Source organism: Sprattus sprattus (genome assembly GCF_963457725.1).
Source record: "Sprattus sprattus genome assembly, chromosome: 4".
Taxonomy (NCBI): domain Eukaryota; kingdom Metazoa; phylum Chordata; class Actinopteri; order Clupeiformes; family Clupeidae; genus Sprattus; species Sprattus sprattus.
This window is the reverse complement of record NC_137923.1, coordinates 27,443,510-27,465,262: the sequence shown is the minus strand read 5'-3', so window position 1 is coordinate 27,465,262 and position 21,753 is coordinate 27,443,510. Positions and strand designations below refer to the sequence as shown.

At 40.0% G+C, this 21,753-nt stretch overlaps 1 protein-coding gene across 1 annotated transcript in view; it reads left to right on the top strand.

The window, feature by feature from the left end:
• LOC308364549 (receptor-type tyrosine-protein phosphatase mu-like) overlaps positions 1-21,484 on the top strand; it is a gene marked incomplete at both ends in the record, with an annotated part of 185,601 nt that extends 164,117 nt beyond the window's left edge. Inside the window, 5 exons of the mRNA XM_080837711.1 lie at positions 107-238; positions 16,544-16,669; positions 18,237-18,400; positions 19,027-19,162; positions 21,431-21,484. Coding sequence (XP_080693837.1) covers positions 107-238; positions 16,544-16,669; positions 18,237-18,400; positions 19,027-19,162; positions 21,431-21,484 — 612 coding nt within the window. The remainder of the gene's footprint in view (positions 1-106; positions 239-16,543; positions 16,670-18,236; positions 18,401-19,026; positions 19,163-21,430) is intronic.
• Between the last annotated feature and the right edge of the window lie 269 nt (positions 21,485-21,753).

Sequence of the window (21,753 nt, the reverse complement as noted above, 5' to 3'; positions counted from 1 at the left end):
TGTTATATATATATGTGTGTGTGTGTAATTTCAGTCACAAATTGCCTAAGAGACACCTCTGAATCAAGTGTAATCTGTAATCCCTCTCTTTCTGTCCCACTCACAGAGCTACAAGCAGCCATCTGCTTTCATTGTTACCCAGCATCCTTTGCCAAACACAGTGAAAGACTTCTGGAGGCTGGTGTTGGACTACCACTGTACCTCCATCGTCATGCTCAACGACGTTGACCCTGCTCAGGTACACCCAGTGTTTATATGTGTGTGTGTTTGTTTGTGTGTGTTTTCCTGTGTTTGTTTTTTTGTGTGGGTGTGTCTATGGATTTGTTGGAAAACTCTTAAAATGCTGTTTTACTAATTCCATCTCTTTAAGAAGAGAAGAATCCGTGTATCATTCGTTCATTTGTTTTGTCCGATTTAGACGAGAATTGAAAAAATGAAAACAACGTTTGATTTCTCGTTTTTCCCTTTTCAAAACGAAAACCAGAAATCGGATTACGGTTCGTTTTCTCGTTTTTTCCATTCTGCACCCCCCAAACGGAAAATGGAAAATGAAACATTCGAATAACAAATCCACGCTGCTTGCGCGGTCCGTGTATTATCCGATCATTCAAGTATTCCATTCAATCTGGCAAACGGAAAACGAAATAACGACTCAATGTTTTGTTTTCCCGTTTTTCTGTATGACCAAATAAATGGGAATTGGTGTTTGTTTTCCTTTTTTCAACACAAAACAGAACACATAATAAACAGGGAAACCAAAACGAAATAATACCTGTAATTTATGATTATTGTTTTTCTGTTTCCCCACACCCCCATGATCCTATGCGAAAGTTACCAGTGTTCGTCTAGGGAAGGCCTGTTGTTATAATGCAGAGCTGCCAAGCGCCACGCTTTGAGTGTGACAGTCACGCAATTTGACCCATTCTCACACCACACGCTACACTTGACATTTCTCACGCTTATTTACCCATTCAATAGTCTATATTTTTATTTTCATGATAATAAACTTTGGTCCTTGTGGCTTCGAGTAACTCTGATTGACTGACCGAGATAACCAATCCGGCAGTCCTTTGTGCCCAAATCCAACCAACCACGGAAGGCACCACGCAATATAAACCAATCAGAAGCAACGCAAGGCGGGTCTTGACACAGGGGTGCAAACTAGGGATGCACCGATCCGATATTTGTATCGGTATCGGTACCGATATTGAAGACATTTCTAGATCGGGTATCGGTGACAATTTAAAAAAAAAAAAAAAATGATTTTTTTTTTTTTTTTTATGTTTATGTATATAGGTATTGTATTATGAGTGCACGTTGCTATTAGTAGCGATTAGCATGCTAAGCGGAGATTAAGTTATGTCCTGATGTTGATTCACTCTAATAAAGATGGGTTCATCCTGTTAAGATTTCGACTGGATGAGCTATGAATGAGATTCATGTTGCCTTGTGTAATGTCCACAATTATATGTATCGAGTAATATTAGTTGTGTAATTGTTATCGTGTAGCAATAAAATGTTAAAGTAATTCAGTGCAGTGCTAATTAGTCCCCATTCTCATTGCAGACACTCACATAATAGGATCACATGCATCGTCATGTAATGGAAATTGATGAATGCACATTAAAGGGAGATAAAGAATACTGCTTTGGTAATCGTGGGTCTTTTAACAGACTAGAACCAGCAAATACATTAACAGGTCACCATGCTGAGCCTCTACAATGTAACGTAAAAGTTGGCGCTAGCGGATATATGATTGCTAACACTCCTCATTTCTCCCTCTCGCACGTGTGGTCACACACATACACACAGTTACCAGTTTCGCGCTGTTTTTTTATATCGGTATCGGCCGATACTAAACCTCAGATATCGGTATCGGTATCGGAGGTGAAAAAAGTGGATCGGTGCATCCCTAGTGCAAACTTGTCACCTTTCGGCGAAATTCGTCGTTTTTAAGCCAAAATAGGTTACAATAACGGTGTTAACGGATAGTACAGTGTCTATTTCTCGGTCCCTTTGGGAGAATCTTTTGTTAATGACTTAAGAATATGGTGTCTGGTATTATTATTACCTTATATGAATCATGTACTTATGTAAGCAGGAACATGGCTTTTCTGTGTTTCTGTGTGTGTGTAACAAATTATTTGTAACAAATTATTTGGCACCACTTTGTCTGCATATGTGCAACAACATGTTTGGGTGAGCTCATTGGTGACAGGGTCGAAATGTGCTCTTGACCATGGGAGGAACAGACATCCTTGCATGACAAGAAGCTCAGTCGAGGTCTTGACTGAGATGTGAAATATTTATGGTGTCAGCATTAGATTAATAACAGCGAAAACGCCACGGTCGTCAGCGGAGTTTAGTTGGTACTTTACAGATGCAGTATCTTAAATAACCATTAAATTGGCAGCTTGCACATTGATGACAGCACCCTGAGCGGTTTCTAACTTTCCCATTTTAGTTCTATGAGTTAAATCGCAGAGACTATAACGTCAGCTAGATCACTAGCTATCATTTAATGCAAATTGAACTCTTCTATTTAGCAACCAGACGTTTGCCTACCCTATGTGCTTTTTCACTGCGGTGTAGAACCTATTTAGTCTTGCTGATTTGTCATAAAACCGCAGTGAAAAAGCACATAGGGTAGGCAAACGTAACCTCGGCCTCACTGAAGGGGGCGTGCGAGAGCCTGGAAAGTGGACTTCCAATCCATTGAAGTGATAAATACATAATGGGCGACCAATGCCCGAGCTAAAATGATTGCATCAAAAGACGGGGCAGATGATAACTCGATCAACTACTCACATTCAAGGTCAAATTGCTTCGAAAATGTTTGGAAGCTGTATTTTTTTATGTCAATTTAAAAACACACAAGCCCTCTTTTTATTGGTGAGCTGATTTTGAGAAATTAAACTTAAATTGCAGCTTAAGTTGTGTTTTCTGGTTGCTAAATAGAAGAGTTCAATTTGCATTAAATGATAGCTAGTGATCTAGCTGATGTTATAGTCTCTGCGATTTAACTCATACAACTATAATGGGAAAAGTTAAAAACGACGAATTTCGCCGAAAGGTTTGCACCCCTGTGTCAAGACCCGCCTTACGTTGCTTCTGATTGGTTTATATTGCGTGGTGCCTTCCGTGGTTGGTTAGATTTGGGCACAAAGGACTGCCGGATTGGTTATCTCGGTCAGTCAATCAGAGTTACTCGAAGCCACGAGGACCAAAATGTATTATCATGGAAATAAAAATATAGACTATTGAATGGGTAAATAACATGAGAAATGTCAAGTGTAGCGTGTGGTGTGAGAATGGGTCAAATTGCGTGACTGTCACACTCAAAGCGTGACGCTTGGCAGCTCTGCATTATAACAACAGGCCTTCCCTAGACGAACACTGGTAACTTTCACATAGGATCATGGGAGTGTGGGGAAACAGAAAAACAATAATCATAAATTACAGGCATTATTTCGTTTTGGTTTCCCTCTTTATTATTTGTTCTGTTTTGTGTTGAAAAAAAGGAAAACAAACACCAATTCCCATTTATTTGGTCATACAGAAAAACGGGAAAACAAAACATTGAGTCGTTATTTCGTTTTCCGTTTGCCAGATTGAATGGAATACTTGAATGATCAGATGATACACGGACCTTGTGCAAGGCAGAACTCGTGTTGGTTGTCAGGGAAACCAATTGCGACCCACAGTCTGACTCTGAGTCGATTCGGAATTCGGCCTATTGTACATAGCAGCTTGTAATGGTGTTTCTGAGCATTTGATCTAAATAAATAAGTTCAGCTGGTCCGGAGCGCTCCTCAGCGCCCAGCCACCGCTTTTCCGCTGGAAAAAGGCGCTATATGGACATGGGCCCTTAGGCTGTCAGAGTAAGGCATTACACTTTACACGTTAGGTTAGGTTAGACCCTACTTTCGCCGAAATAACCGAATATGGATCTGGTAATTTAGGCTACAGTGCAAATCAAGCTCATGAGTCATGATTCCATCACCTCCCATCCAGGAGCAGCATGGCCTCCTACAAATTAGCAGGTTCAGGTTCATAGCGCATAGATAGTTCATACAATTGTAACTGGTAACACTTTATAATAACTACACACAATTCATCATTTATTAAGCATTTGTTAACTATTAGGTAATGGTTTGTTCACCATTAGTTATTTATTGTTCATTCATAATGTATCATTAGTAAAGCATTTCTTCACACAGTTATAAATGGTTTGTTCATAGTCAATGAGCCTTCTAAAAAACTATTAAATAATGGTTTGTTCATAATTAGTTATTTATTGTTCATACATAACGTATCATTAGTAAAGCATTTCTTCACACAGTTATAAATGGTTTGTTCATAGTAAATAAGCCTTCTAAAAAACTATTAAATAATGGTTTGTTCACCATTAGTTATTTATTGTTCATACATAATGTATCATTAGTAAAGCATTTGTACACACACTCATTAATGGCTTGTTCATAGTAACATTACGCTTAGTAATTTTACAATTATTATCTAGGTACTTAGGAATGTATAAGGCCGGTTAAAACCTGGAAGTTGATGATTAACAGACTATCTACACCTACATCTGTTCATGCCTTAAATAAAATGTTATGATTTAGAAATAGGCCTCAACTAATAGCTGGGGTGTTAATACATATGTTACAAATACTTACCAATTAGGTTATCCATGATTAATTCAAGAGTTACTGCTGGTTAGTAAAGTATATTATGTGAGCCCATCTAAAGTGAGCACTTTCTATGCTTTACAAAGCATTTAAAAATAAGTTGCAAACATCACCTGGACACAAACATGTATTATTCTATTTGGACATGCCTCCAGAAATATGCCTACGGATAGTTAGTGCTACTGCATCTTTAACAAGCAGTTAACAACACTTCAAATCATGATTAAATCATAAGTTACTACTGATGCGTTGACTACATGGTGTGAGCCCATCTAAAGTGTGGACTTGCTATGCTTTGCAAAGCATTTATAAATGGTTGCAAACAGAACCTGGACACAAACATGTATTATTCTATTTGGACATGCCTTCAGAAATATGCCTACGGATAGTTAGCGTTACTGCATCTTTAACAAGCACTTAACAACACTTCAATTCATGATTAACGCATGCGTTACTACTGATTAGTTGACTACATGGTGTGAGCCCATCTAAAGTGAGGACTTGCTATGCTTTACAAGGCATTTATTAATGAGTGGCAAAAGCTAGCAGATACCAAAGAGACACTAGTAAAAGTAGTATTATTTTAAGAAAAGGGAAAGAAATGCCAAAGTGATGAAAACGTACAAATATTTATTTAAAACTAAATATGCACACAAGTTGAAAATCATCACTTAAAATAATGAAACTGTTGAGTTCAAGTAATGCTTATATTTAGACATAAAAGCTTTACGCAGACATCAATAAAACAAAGAAATTATGAGATTCGGACTGGAAAGGCTTTTCGTATATCCTTGAACAACCGTCCAAGTGGCCGATCATCAGGGTGACCGGAGCCAAAAAGTCAATCATTTTATCCGGATCATGGCACCATAGTAACAAGTCCTGCGTTGCGTTCTGTTTGAGTCTGTTTGCTGGGCAAGAAATGGCCACGCACTGAAGTTCTGATGCCTTGTTCCAGCAAAGTGGAGCTCCTTACACTGAACACATTAACATACAATGTAAAAATGACTAAACTGTGTGAGTAAGGAACTGTATAGGTTCTGATGCAGATATGGTGGTGTCACCCTGGTGTGTCTGTAAGAACACCTCTGGAGTCGGAATGCAGTCTTTAGGGGGTTTATGTAGCTATTGTAGGCAGCACAGCAATACACAGGACTCAGGCATATTCAGTGAACTCAATGATCTTTGCATTTGTGTTTGTGGTCTATCAAAAGGAAATAAAGTACAAATTATACATTAGTATGCATAAATAACGTTAACATAAAGGCTTAATACATACATATCTCAGACACACAGCAAATAGTGGTGATAACTATGTCATTATACTGTCATCTAAAAATCGGTTTTATTAACCTACAATTACAACCTTAATGCTATTAACGTGCAACCTTACGGCAGGAATAGAAAACTCACTTATGTTACAAATAATAATACAAGAAAGCTTATACATATTACACAGGTCTAACATACTCACTAACATTAATAACAGTTCAACTAAACTTTGTTTAGAGTAGCCAGGCATACAGCTAACATCTCCACATATTAACTAACACTAACATATTAGCTGCTTACTAAACTAATGTCTTTACAGTACAGAATTATCGCATACATTTATATAACAGGAAAAAACAGACCTACGGTTCGCCAGTGACGCACAAACATGTCTAAAAGGAATATGAAACTTTAATCAGTTAAGGGCTCTGACCTTTCTAACATACGAGACAGTCTGTAACATGAAGTCCTCAAACACAATGGATATTAGCCTGTTAGCAGAGGGAAAACGTATGCTAGACCTCATGGCATATGACAAACAAGATACATGCTGCATTAAATATCACATCGTATGTAGCACATGTTGCAGTTCACAATCTATGAGTATATTCACCGCTGTGTCATCATTATACCATATCTTTGTGGGTTTATCACTTATAAATACGTTTAGTATAGCAAACGTACCTCTTTTCAGATCAGCAGCAATTTCAAACTGAAGTCTTAAAGGAGATGCCAGTTTAACCACGTTTCTTAAAAGGGCAATGCAATTTCACGTACTTAATCTTGTTATTTAAACACGCTGAGCTTGTATTGCCCCTTTAAACAACGTGGTTAAACTGGCATCTCCTTTAAGACTTCAGTTTGAACTTGCTGCTGATCTGAAAAGAGGTACGTATGCTATACTAAACGTATTTATAAGTGATAAACCCACAAAGATATGGTATAATGATGACACAGCGGTGAATATACTCATAGATTGTGAACTGCAACATGTGCTACATACGATGTGATATTTAATGCAGCATGTATCTTGTTTGTCATATGCCATGAGGTCTAGCATACGTTTTCCCTCTGCTAACAGGCTAATATCCATTGTGTTTGAGGACTTCATGTTACAGACTGTCTCGTATGTTAGAAAGGTCAGCGCCCTTAACTGATTGAAGTTTCACATTCCTTTCAGACATGTTTGTGCGTCACTGGCGAACCGTAGGTCTTTTTTTTTTCCTGTTATATAAATGTATGCGATAATTCTGTATTGTAAAGACGTTAGTTTAGTAAGAAGCTAATGTTAGTGTTAGTTAATATGTGGAGATGTTAGCTGTATGCCTGGCTACTCTAAGACACACAGCAAATAGTGGTGATAACTATGTCATTATACTGCCATCTACTGGTCATTTAAATCGGTTTTATTAACCTACAATTACAACTATAATGCCATTAACGTGCAATCTTACGGCAGGAATAGAAAACTCACTTATGTTACAAATAATAATACAAGAAAGCTTATACGTATTACACAGGTCTAACATACTCACTAACTTTAATAACAGTTCAACTAAACTTCGAACCAACCCATAGACTTATGTCCTCTGTAGTGGACATTTGTTTTTCATGCATACCCTCTTTGTCTTTGGAGCTATTCTGTTAATCCCTGCTGTCCTGTGAAGAGGACATCCTGGGCTTTCTAATGATGTATCATGTGACTGTGTGGGTTGCTGGGAACTTCCTCTCTCTCTTTTCAAAATGGCCGCTATTGGAACCCACACATTTTATGGAAGGAGAAAAGGTATGTCAAATATTGTCAGTTTATTGTGCTTTTTATTACAATGACCATAGAGATTCTTCTTTATAAAGGTGTTAGGGATTATATTTTGAATTCTGAAAATATTGTAATTGTTTATTTTTTGTAATAATAGCCGTTTTATGAATGTCCACTGTAATTGACATCAGGATCATCTTAAAGTAATTTAATTCTACATTGTCATAGGAAACAGAACTGAGGCAGAGAGGCTTCTCTATAGTATAGTTGAGGCAGGCTCAGATTTGGAGCTCTCAGATGATGAGAGAGATGAGGCCTTTGAGCCTGTGATTCAAGAAGATGGAGCAGAAGAAGATGAGGAGGAGGAGGAAGAAGAAGAAGAAGATGTAGAGGAGTCAGACACAGAGACAGGGACAGACAGGGACGAGCAGGAAAGGCGTTCTCTTTGGACCAGAAGTAGCATGTAGGTTTGAATTAGTTCCTAGAAAATGAATTCACTTCCTGTAATGAAGACAATAATGGTACAAAATACAAACAAATGAACAAAATACTGTTACTGTAGACCTGTTCCATGTCAGAAATGTGATGGATACTTACATACAAAAATATTATGCTTTGATTGTTTAAATGCTTTCATCTTCAATATCTCTATTTGTTTTATTTGTATTTCTTTTTATTGTTATAGGTTCACACCTGTGCTACCTGGGCTTCCTGCGTGTCATGATGACCCAACTCCCCGTACTTATTGGAGCCCAATGCAGTATTTTAAACAGTACATAGACAACCAACTCTTCGAAGAATTGGCCACGTTCACCAACCAGAGAGAGTTTCAGTGTAGAGGATTATTTCTCAACTGTACGGCGCAAGAGATGAAGGTCTTCTTCGGAATATCTATTCACATGGCCTGCCTTGGATATCCAAGAATTAAAATGTTTTGGGCCAAAAAAACTAAAGTGCCCAGCATCTGCCACAAAATGTCAAGGGATAGATTTTTCAAACTAAGGAGTTCCTTGAAGCTTGTAGATGATCTGGCGGTTACTGAAGTCCAGAAAAAGGCAGACATTCTGTGGAGAGTCAGGCCATTACTTGATCGTGTGAGGCAAGGCTGCCTCAGCCTCCCAAGATCCCAGAAGGTCTGCATTGATGAGCAAATTATACCCTTTACTGGCCGCTGTCCAGTCAGACAATTTGTTCCAGGCAAGCCAAACCCTACTGGCCTCAAGGTCTTCGTTCTTGCATCTCCAAATGGCCTTATGTTGGATTTTGAAGTCTATCAGGGGCCGAAAACATTCAGCAACCAAAAACAGGGCATTGGAGTAGCCTCAGTCCTACGCATGGCAGAATCCATTCCAAGAGGAAGTCACCTTTTCTTTGACCGGTACTTCACAACCATCAACCTCATGGATGCATTGCAGGAAAGGGGCTTTCCAGCTACAGGGACTATAATGTCCAACCGAGTGCCTAAGGAATGCAAGCTGCCAGAAGACAAGGTAATGAAAAAGCAGGGGAGAGGAACGACCGTTTCAGTAGTCAGAAAGAATCCAGAGCTGGCAATCACAAAATGGTATGACAACAAGGCAGTGCTGATGGCCTCCACTGTTCATGGAAGAGATCCAGAAGATATTTGCAACAGGTGGTGCAAAAAAGAAAAGAAATTTGTCCAGGTGAGAAGGCCAGCAGTGATCAAGCAGTACAATGACAACATGGGTGGTGTGGACCTCTGCGATCGTATGCTGAGCTTCTACCGCATGTCAAACAGGACCATAAAGTGGACAACAAGAGTGATAAGTCACTTCTTTGATGTTGCCATCACAAACTCCTGGATCCAATACAAGTCTGACAGCAAAGCAGTGAACAGAACAGCAAAGGACACCAACCAGTACCTGGACTTCAAATTGCACCTGGCCGAGGAGTTGATGGAGAGTCTAGCCAGTCCAGAACCTGATGCCGATGAAGACAGTGAAGAAGAATACGAACCACCAGCCAAAATAAGAATGCCACAACCAGAGCCATCTGTGCGCAGACTGGGAGCCACACACATGCCAGAAATGATGGATATCAAGCATGCAGAGAGATGCAGAAATAGGGGCTGCAAAGGCAAAACCTACATGAGGTGCGGGAAATGTAAAATGTTCCTATGCATCACCAAAAAGAAGAATTGCTTCAAGGATTACCATTTTTAAATGGAAGAGATTTGCTTTTCAGTATTTTTTCAAGATGATTTGGTTTTTTAATCCTGTTTGTAACATTACTACATGAATTCTCTGTTTATTTTTAATCTTTTAAATTTGTTCATCTTTTCGAACTATTATGGTCCATTTGTCCACCACAATGGACATGCTGTAAAATTTTAAATAAAATAAAATAAAAAAAATTCTGAATTGTAAGATGTTTATTTAACCCTAACTAGTAAGGAAATCACAAAAGAACAGGAATTGGATGGCACTTTTTTTTTCTTGGTTCCCAGGAGGATATGAAGCCTTTATGTTAACGTTATTTATGCACACTAATGTTTAATTTTTACTTTATTTCCTTTTGATAGACCACAAACACAAATGCAAAGATCATTGAGTTCACTGAATATGCCTGAGTCCTGTGTATTGCTGTGCTGCCTACAATAGCTGCATAAACCCCCTAAAGACTGCATTCCGACTCCAGAGGTGTTCTTACAGACACACCAGGGTGACACCACCATATCTGCATCAGAACCTATACAGTTCCTTACTCACACAGTTTAGTCATTTTTACATTGTATGTTAATGTGTTCAGTGTAAGGAGCTCCACTTTGCTGGAACAAGGCATCAGAACTTCAGTGCGTGGCCATTTCTTGCCCAGCAAACAGACTCACACAGAACGCAACGCAGGACTTGTTACAATGGTGCCATGATCCGGATAAAATTATTGACTTTTTGGCTCCGGTCACCCTGATGAACGGCCACTTGGACGGTTGTTCAAGGATATACGAAAAGCCTTTCCAGTCCGAATCTCATAATTTCTTTCCAAAAGTTGTATTGATGTCTGCGTAAAGCTTTTATGTCTAAATATAAGCATTACTTGAACTCAACAGTTTCATTATTTTAAGTGATGATTTTCAACTTGTGTGCATATTTAGTTTTAAATAAATATTTGTACGTTTTCATCACTTTGGCATTTCTTTCCCTTTTCTTAAAATAATACTACTTTTACTAGTGTCTCTTTGGTATCTGCTAGCTTTTGCCACTCATTAATAAATGCCTTGTAAAGCATAGCAAGTCCTCACTTTAGATGGGCTCACACCATGTAGTCAACTAATCAGTAGTAACGCATGAGTTAATCATGAATTGAAGTGTTGTTAAGTGCTTGTTAAAGATGCAGTAACACTTACTATCCGTAGGCATATTTCTGAAGTCATGTCCAAATAGAATAATACATGTTTGTGTCCAGGTTCTGTTTGCAACCATTTATAAATGCTTTGCAAAGCATAGCAAGTCCACACTTTAGATGGGCTCACACCATGTAGTCAACGAATCAGTAGTAACTTATGATTTAATCATGAATTGAAGTGTTGTTAACTGCTTGTTAAAGATGCAGTAGCACTAACTATCCGTAGGCATATTTCTGGAGGCATGTCCAAATAGAATAATACATGTTTGTGTCCAGGTGATGTTTGCAACTTATTTTTAAATGCTTTGTAAAGCATAGAAAGTGCTCACTTTAGATGAGCTCACATAATATACTTTACTAACCAGCAGTAACTCCTGAATTAATCATGGATAACCTAATTGGTAAGTATTTGTAACATATGTATTAACGCCCCAGCTATTAGTTGAGGCCTATTTCTAAATCATAACATTTTATTTAAGGCATGAACAAATGTAGGTCTAGATAGTCTGTTAATCATCAACTTCCAGGATTTAACCGGCCTTATACATTCCTAAGTACCTAGATAATAATGGTTAAATTACTTAGCGTAATTTTGGACAGCATTACTTACTATGAACAAGCCATTAATGATTGTGTGTACAAATGCTTTACTAATGATACATTATGTATGAACAATAAATAACTAATGGAGAACAAACCATTATCTAATAGTTTTTTAAAAGGCTTATTTACTATGAACAAACCATTTATAACTATGTGAAGAAATGCTTCACTAATGATACGTTATGTATGAACAATAAATAACTAATTATGAACAAACCATTATTTGATAGTTTTTTAGAAGGCTCATTGACTATGAACAAACCATTTATAAATGTGTGAAGAAATGCTTTACTAATGATACGTTATGTATGAACAATAAATAACTAATGGTGAACAAACCATTTCCTAATAGTTAATAAATGCTTAATAAATGATGAATTGTGTGTAGTTATTATAAAGTGTTACCTTGTAACTATATATTTCAGTCCCCCGTAATGCCTTGCATCAGTCGTTCTTGACTTTTTTTCAGCATCCCCTTTACCTATGCCCAAGACAAGCCGTGCACCCCCAACCCAAACTTCTACACGTGTGTACAAAATTATGTAGTGCAGATGGGGTCACCGGTGGGCCTTTTCACTATTTGCTGAAATGACTCAGCTACATCATAACAACATTCCTGTGGCATTACAGAGAGCCTTAAATTACAGATTAAGACATCTATCCATTAAAATTTTGGTGAAAGTAATGTTGTAATGTTGGCTCGGTGACAGTAGGTTATAACCTTGCTTGAGTCATTAATCAATACCTTAATGACTTTAAATGGGGGGTAAAACCTGTTTGAATTAAATTTGGCCAATAATCTTCCCAAGCAGAGTTAACGCCCATACTCCGCAATGTCTCGGACATTTCGGCATGGGTCTTCCCCGACCGAAACATTAGCGGGGTGCACCACCGGCCCGTCTCGCCTGCTCTGTGGAGCAAGAGCGCGCGCGATAGGACCCGAAAGATGGTGAACTATGCCTGGGCAGGGCGAAGCCAGAGGAAACTCTGGTGGAGGCCCGTAGCGGTCCTGACGTGCAAATCGGTCGTCCGACCTGGGTGGGCCTAGAAGCTCGTAGAGTCCGTTGATGGTGCATCTTTCTCGGACACATATTTTTGACATCCCGGTGCCTGTGGAGGTTGAAAACAAGGGCCTAGAAGCTCGTAGAGAGTCCGTTGATGGTGCACTGTCCTCGGACACATTATGTTCACATCCTGGTGCCTCTGGATGATGATAACAAGGGCCACACACCTCGTAGCGAGTCCGTTGATGGTGCACTGTCCTCGGACACATTATGTTCACATCCTGGTGCCTGTGGGGGATGGAACCAGGGGTGTAGCTGCTCAGGGCCAGTCCGCTGATGGTCTACTATTCTCGGACACCTGTTGCTCTCATCCTGGTCCCTCTGGAGGATGGAACCAGGGGTGTAGCTGCTCAAGGCCAGTCCGCTGATGGTGTACTATTCTCGGACACCTGTTCCCATGGTTAACCAGTTTGGACTTAGAAATATTTTGAAACATGACAACCAATACGGCCAGGATTTGTTATTCGAATGTTTCATTTTCCATTTTCCGTTTGGGGGTGCAGCATGGAAAAAACGAGAAAACGAACCGTAATCCGATTTCGTTTTTGCTTTTGAAAAGGGAAAAAACGAGAAATCAAACGTTGTTTTAATTTTTTCAATTCTCTTCTAAATCGGAAAAACAAATGAACGAATGATACACGGATTGAGAAGGAAGGACTTTTCGTAATCCATTATTCTGTCTTCAGGTTTTATAAGATACCTTGAAATCGTCCACATGATGGTCTTTCTTTAAGGTAGCATCGATGCAGCCTTGATGCCTATTACCCAAAAATCTGTGCGCCAGCTCTCTCCGGGGAAAGTGACTTATCCAAAGAGAACTTTATGAAATCTAAACTTGTGTTCAAGCAGCGAGAGTGTAGATTTAATAAAACCCTTTGGGCATACAAAATATGAAAAAGGTGAAGTGAGATGCAGGTGTGTGTGTGTGTGTGTGTCTGTGTGACTGTGTGTGTGTTTGAGCCTGAGGCCCTGTCATAACATCCCTGATCAAAGACCCTCCCTTGACCCAAGGCACACGCACTCACGCACACACACACACACCCACACACCCACACACACACCCACACACACCCACACACACACACACACACACACACACACACACTCACACACACACACACACACATACACCAAACCCAAAAACACACACTTCACCCCCACAGCTCTGCCTTTCATTGAATATTCTCATTGTGGCCACAAAGATAGGGGGCCTCAGGTGAAATACACACACAAACCTACAACGTCTCTCTCTTACACACACACACAAACACAAACAGAGAGACAGAGATTAAGGCACACACACTCACAGACTAGAGTTAGAATAAAGAACAGCCTGAGGGTAATTGTATAGAGACATGAGAATCTAAACTCGAAGGTTTCATTAAAGCATTGTTTTAGACTCTCTGTGCTTTGTGTGGGTAGGTGAGAGCCATCTCTTAGTGACAATTGCTGTGTAGGAAGTTTCTTTTAGAATTACTGTGTATAGTGTCTCCAGATAGCCCTGAAACAACTGAGGGGCCGTTAACATGAAGCCTAGTTTGTCAAACTAATACAGATAGCTAATACAGATAGCCCTATCATTTAGACGAGCACTCTCTATCCGCACACGGTATCCGCAACGATCCAAATCGGGGGTAGAAAGTGAATAGATTTGAATCGTTACGGGGGCTGGTGTTCATATGCACGGATTCACGCAACCTGATGATGTCATCGTGTTCGCCTCGCGATCTCCAACCAATAAATATATCACTTGTTCTCCCTCCACATCTCACTCGTGGTGGGTCTCGAATTCACTCATATTAATCCAGCCTACTGATTTTTGATTAGCCTCCTTACTTGATCTAATTATTTTTATTCAGACGTTACATAACTTTCATGACCACAAATATAAATTGGCCAGCGAATTAATTTGCTTTTTTATTCATAAATTGGTGTAAAATGGTCGGAGCAAAGCCTCATGTTGTACTGTTCAAACTCTTATTATCAATAGAAAATATAATTCATTTTCGCATAACCTTTAGTCTGACCACTGATTTTAGTAACCACTAGTGCTGTCAGTTTAACGCGTTATAAAAGGCGTTAACTCAAGCCCATTTTAACGCCGTTCATTTTTTTTTATCGTGCGATTAACGCGTTGTAAAAAAGATTAACTTTCTTTTTGCTCTCCCAAACTGTGTAGTAGGCTAACATTACATTTTAGTGAATGGTGAGCGCGATACGGCGAAATGGATGATAAAAAGCTTCTGAATAGAAAGTTTACCTTTAAAAGTTGTGTTGTGCAAAAAAAGCAAGCTTCACTGTTGTCTGAAAATGTCAACAGGCAGCTGGCTGAAAGCACAGAAGTAGTGGGCTTACCTTTTATTGGTAACCTAACTGTTACGGTTCATTGTTTTTGAAATAAGAGGCCTGACTTCTACAGTATGTTCACAGCAAACTTGAAAAAAGAAAATATTAAGCCATGGTTTAACTGCACTATAGGCTGAGTCCTTGTTTATCTGAAATATGCATTTTATAATTTGATTTTGTACCGCCTTGTTTGGCAATGTTGTTTTTCAATAAAATAAAACATTCGTAAAGCAAGCCAATACACTTTTCCATGTTGATAAGAGCATTAAAAAAAAATGATTGAAGGGACATTTAGAAGAGATAAAAATGTGGGATTAATAAATGTACGATTAATCGTGATTAATGTTCAGTTAACTATGACAAAAATGCGATTAATCACGATTAAATATTTTAATCGTTTGACAGCACTAGTAACCACCATAATGTAATGTTGCTAATTGGAGCTTAAATGTCTTGTGTAATGTGTTTATCCGTGTGCTGTGCTTTATCCGTGTGCTGTTTTTTCAGTTGTCTGTAGCAGCGCTATAGCGCCACCCACAGGCGTGGGGTATGTACTACAGCCTGTTCAACAAAATATGGTGCCTCTGTGTTTACGCAAGTCTCTCGTTACCAGGCTCCTTCCTTACGAAATTAAAAGATTCGATTTCGGTGAAACTAGACTTCGTTTAAAGGGCATCTGAGAAAACCTCAAGTAAACACACACACAAACACACACACACACACACACACACACACTCCCATTAAGAACATACACACACACATTAACTTACACACACACACAAACACACACTACCAAATATGAACATACGTACACATACATAAACACACACACACTTACACACCCACACACTCCCATATTTGAACCCGCACACACGCACACACACACACACACAGATTTTTCACATACACCTTATGATCACTAATTCCTTTACAAAAAGGAAATGCAGTGATGGTCCTGCTGTGTATCAAAGCAGGATGTGTGTACAATAAAGAAGTAGGGTAGTGATTTAACAATCAGACAGAGAATCTCATGAATATAAGAGCAGGCTGCTTGATCTGAGGCCTTGAAGACAAGAGCCGTCATGAGAACAGTTTCCTCTCCTACACACACAGAGCTTAAATCATTTAATATTTATTGCATCTCGCACTCCTCATCCACAGACGAGTGTGTGTTTCATCCTCCCTCTCTTCCTCCTCTTTATGCAGCGAGTACTGATGTGGACGGCAGCTTAGCATGGCTAATCCTTTTGTTTGAATCCCGTGTTTGGGTTTAGAACAGAGGCGCTGCTTGCTTTACACGTTCATCTGATGAAAGGCAATCATGCAATGACATCTCTTCTCCATTTGCTCTGATTGTTGTTGCTAATCTCTCCTCTGTGTGTGTTTGTGTGTGTGTGTGTGTGTGTGTGTGTGTGTGTGTGTGTGTGTGTGTGTGTGTTCTCCAGCTGTGTCCTCAGTATTGGCCAGAGAATGGGGTCCATCGCCTCGGTCCCCTGCAGGTGGAGTTTGTGTCGGCTGATCTGGAAGAGGACGTCATCAGCAGAATATTCCGCATCTACAATGCAGCACGGGTAAGGAACACATGCACACACCCACACACTCCCATATATGAGCATACACACTCACACATGAACTTACACACACACACACACACACACACACACACTCACACATACACTACCATATATGAACTTACACACCCAAACACTCTCATATATAAACATAGCTAAGTAGCAAACACTTAAATCTAAAAACATGCACACACACACCAAAAAAGAACGTACACACACACACACACACACAGTTACACACCCACACACTCACATATATGAACACCCACAACCTTGCTAGCCAATGAATTGGGCGAAGTAGCAAACACCAATGTGATTTAATTTTTCAAATACTCCCATGTATGAACATAATGTACACAAACTAGCAAGGCATTTGAGGACCCCGGTAAGTGTCCTTGCCTATCATGCTGTTCATTCAAAATAATCACTGAGGTGGGCAAACTTGTGAACACATATAGGTTCATACACACACATGCTATTGCTGTATGTCAACATGCATTTGGCTAGATAACAGTATAATATCATGTCAGTAACCGAATTAATATTCAAAAGTCAGGGACATTAACTTAGCAAAGCAAGAACTCTGCTTACCTCGATATGCTACTTTAAATTTCGAATTCTTGAAGGCTAGCAACTCCTTTTTTTGAGGGAGACAGGAAACGCATTAAAACCTCCACAAATCATTCTTGGGGCCATTGAACTCGAACATATCTAAATAGGGCCAAGTGTGGCTCATATCAGGGCTCAGTTGAGGCTGACTCTGGATCCATGTTGAATAGGCAGTTGGTCAGGCTGTCTGTTGAATGTTTAGTATAACATGCAAGACTTACTAGTGCTGCTAACAAATGAGAAACGCTATCATTAGAGCTTACAGAGCAGCCTGATTGGTTTAAACTTCCAAAACATCAACGCAATCTATATTTTTTGTGTAGGCAACATTTTGGCGAAACTGTGTTCATAAAATGTATCGAGTAACGACACATATTGTAGAAATGTAGCGGAGTAAAAGTAGAAGTAAAAGGTATGCCCTATTATTTATTCTTAAGTAAAGTACAGATACGTAAAAATTTACTTAAGTACAGTAACGACGTAAAAATACTTCGTTACATTCCACCACTGACGGACACAGACAGACTCTTACATAACCTCACACACTCAAACATGACCTCCATGTTTACCTCACCTGCTCTCAGTTAAGCTCCCTAGAGGCCTGTCAGCCCAGTCATGACAAAATGCCATGGCAACCTGCTGAGGGCTTTTTCTCATTCTCGGAACACAGGACATACTGACCCAGACATTGTGTGTCAATCCATTCACCTTTACCCTCACATACCCAAACATCCAATCATATTTCCCTTTAAATGGCTCCCGACATGGCCTGTCAAAGCAATTGCCTATCATCTTATATACCCCACCATCCAATCACCAATCTGTCAATTTGCCCAATTGTGTGTGTATGTGTTTGTGTGTGTGTGCGCGTTGACCTAACTGGGCGGTTTTTGTGTGTGTGTGTGTGTGTGTGTGTGTGTTTACCTAACATGTCTGTGTTTTGTGTCTTATGGTGTAGCCTCAGGACGGCTATCGGATGGTGCAGCAGTTCCAGTTCCTGGGCTGGCCCATGTACCGCGACACACCCGTGTCCAAACGCTCCCTCCTCAAACTTATCCACCAAGTGGACAAGTGGCAGGATGAGTACGACGAAGGGGAGGGACGCACCGTAGTACACTGCCTGTAAGTCTCTGGGGACACAAACACACCCACAAACACACACACACACACACACACACACACACACACACACAATAGTCAAATCAGCACACAAACAAGAGAAACAAACATAAGGGTCATATGCTGCGTGCAAGTCTCTTTCCACACACACACACGGTAATACACACACACGGACATACACACACACACATACTGCAGTCAACAAACATAAGAGACATACCATCATACAGTGTCTGTAAGTCTCTCTTTCTTTCTCACGCACAGATACAGAAACACATGCACATCAGGTATATTCATGATATCAAAAGAGATCCTACAACACCTCGTGGAAGCTGTGAAATTGAAGTAATTCCTGATGGAGTTTAATAATGCAAAATACACTACTTGTTGTTGAGGATTTTTTTGAAGATTAGTCTGTACCACAGAAGATGCCATCAAGTTACCAAAAAATAAACACCCATTGCGATGAGAAAACACTGCCTATGTGAATAACAAAACTAAAATAAACACACATTGCGATGAGAATACACTGCCTATGTAAATAACAAAACGTAAATGACTCTGCTGTTGTTGGTTTAGGACCCTGTGACCCCTGACCTTCGACCTCTGTATGACCTGTGTAATTTTAGGAATGGTGGTGGTCGCAGCGGGACCTTCTGTGCCATCAGCATTGTAAATGAGATGCTGCGACACCAGCGGGCTGTGGACGTGTTCAACGCCGTCAAGACGCTCCGCAACAACAAACCCAACATGGTGGACATGCTGGTATGGAATATACACACACTCACCTTGGTCATTTGGCCGACTGCACATTTCAGACACGAATGTGACAGTGACTAAATATTATACGTGGGTTAACATCATCAGCACACTGATCTCCCCACACATAGACAAACACAGGTACTCAAGACTTCAACCACCCGCACTTACTAAAGCCCCCCCCCCCCCAAACCCCTCCCCACACCCATCACACACACACCCATCACACACACACACACACACACACACACACACAACCACAGATGCAGTGGCGGCTGGTGATTTTTTTTTTTGGTGGGGCTATTTGAGCGGGGGGTCTGGGGGTTCTCCCCCCGAAATTTTTGAATTTCGTAGATGTGATTTCCTGCATTCTGGTTCATTTTCGGGTGGCCAGCCGGAGATCCCAAATCATTCACAATGATAAATTTGTTGTTCGCTATTTCATGTAGGCCAATAAATTAAAAACGAGACGTGAGCTGTTGATGCAGAGAAGTGCTGCTCAGTTTTAAAACAGCCCCTTGCCTATACCAATAAAATAACTCAAACCAGTCAATACCAATGGTCTAAAGACAATATTAATATATCTGCCATGTAGAAATCAACTGTTTCACAGGTAATGATAATGAACAAGTTACATGTTTATTATGGTCCATGTCCAGATAGAAAGTGCCAACACATAACGATAAATTATACTAGGGAACAACAGTTTTTTGTTACTACAACTACTATGTAGTGTACAACAATTTAGTTTTTTTAAAGACATGTATACTGCAGCTGTATGAGTATGAGAAGAAAGATTATTTTAACTGGTATGAAACAGTAACAGCTCACAACTTAGAAACAACAAATTGCACTCTTGACCGCACATGTTTTTAAACGCGTTCTGACCAATGCTTCAGTTCTGTCATTCCTGTCTGTGTCCACGAACTGTCTATCACACGCACTTGTTTTAAACAGCAGGCAAAGAAAACAAAAGATGGCATTGACATACCCACAGCTAGCCATGCCTTTCGATCGAACCAATCTCGGGAAAAGCTTCTGGTGTATGTTTTCCCCTTTTCTCGCGTCTGTTGGGTTATTTTCACTTCTGGCTTGTCTGGTCCGAGTTGTTTAACAATTAGCTTTTCCGCAAAAGTTCTTCTTCCAAAGGGATGCAGATGTAAGGATTTGACTGAATTTGGGGCTAGCCGAGCTCCCACAACTACATCCGACGTCGCCATGCTTAACACCTCTCTGCTAGAATGGAAAATACCTGTTAACAAGCAGTGGTGCATCTTGGTAGGGGCTCTAGCCTTCAGCGCCCGTAACCCATAAAATTCCTCGACGATGATTGGCGGATGTGTATTCTTTTTTGCCTAGCAACAGGGGAGCCATTGGCTTAAATACAGCACACACGGGCTGATCGACCAGGAGCCCCGGCAAGACATCCTATTGGCTACTACACCAAAAATGATAAACGTTCACGTTTTAAACGTGGAACTTGAAAGTGAATGTAATGTAAATATAATTTTGGAGAGTTCTAAACCCATTCTTAAGCAAAATCATCAATATCATTGTATTAACACAGGTTATTTTTTCAAAATGAGAGATTATTTAAAAAAGAAAAGAAAAGAAAAACAGGCAGTCAGGTCAGCGGGGGGGCGGAGCCCCAGCGCACCCTATGGGCGAGCCGCCACTGCACAGATGCATAGGACACACACCACAGACTCTATTATACACACACACACACACACACCTCACTGCCTTTCCACGGGCCTGCCTGAGTCATTAAGATGCCTGTGTTTAGGCATAGCGTCCAGCAGAAGAGGGGCCGTATTTACATCCCTCCTCGTTAGAGCCCTGTTAGCCATCACAGCCCCCTCGTTAGGCCTAATTTATTGTCTGAGGAGGTGAATATGAATAACCAGGGCATGCACAAGCATGGGTGTGTAATTGTAGTGCAACTCTGTGAACTACAGTGTAGATGTAAGGTCAGCTGTAGTCTAAAACCGAAAATGCATAAATAAGGGGTATACACATAGGTAGCTGACAGCTTCTAATTTAGGTTACACTCTTTGTGTAAATAAAGGCAATATGTATGTTATACATAGAGTATGCCTTGTATCTCTTCTTCTTGTCCTCGTCTTGGACTCCAAATCTACATCACTGATATGAGAAAGGGACCAAGGATTGAGCTTTGTGTGTGCTTTTGTATACCGGCCCTTTTGAGGTTTAATTTTTTGATTTACTTAATTTTAAGGTTTTAAACTAACTTTGTTTTCTCTTTTTTTTCAGGACCAGTATAAATTCTGCTATGAGGTGGCACTGGAATATTTAAATTCTGGATAGTTTTTCCCATGATGCCCAGACAGGAACAGAGTTTTTGGGACCTAGAAGTGATCTGAACTGAGGGTGTGCCTGTGTACGTGTGGATTCTCTTGTCTTGCAGAAGTTGTAACTGTTTGGACAGTGTGTATATCTCTACAAACACATTTCTGTTGGTCTGGCTTATTCATCATCACTATTGGACTCATCCGGCTCTCAAGCAGTCAAGCTCTAAAGTCCTACGTTTCTGGATCATTGGAACATTGGAAAACAAAACACAACTTTCCACTGGA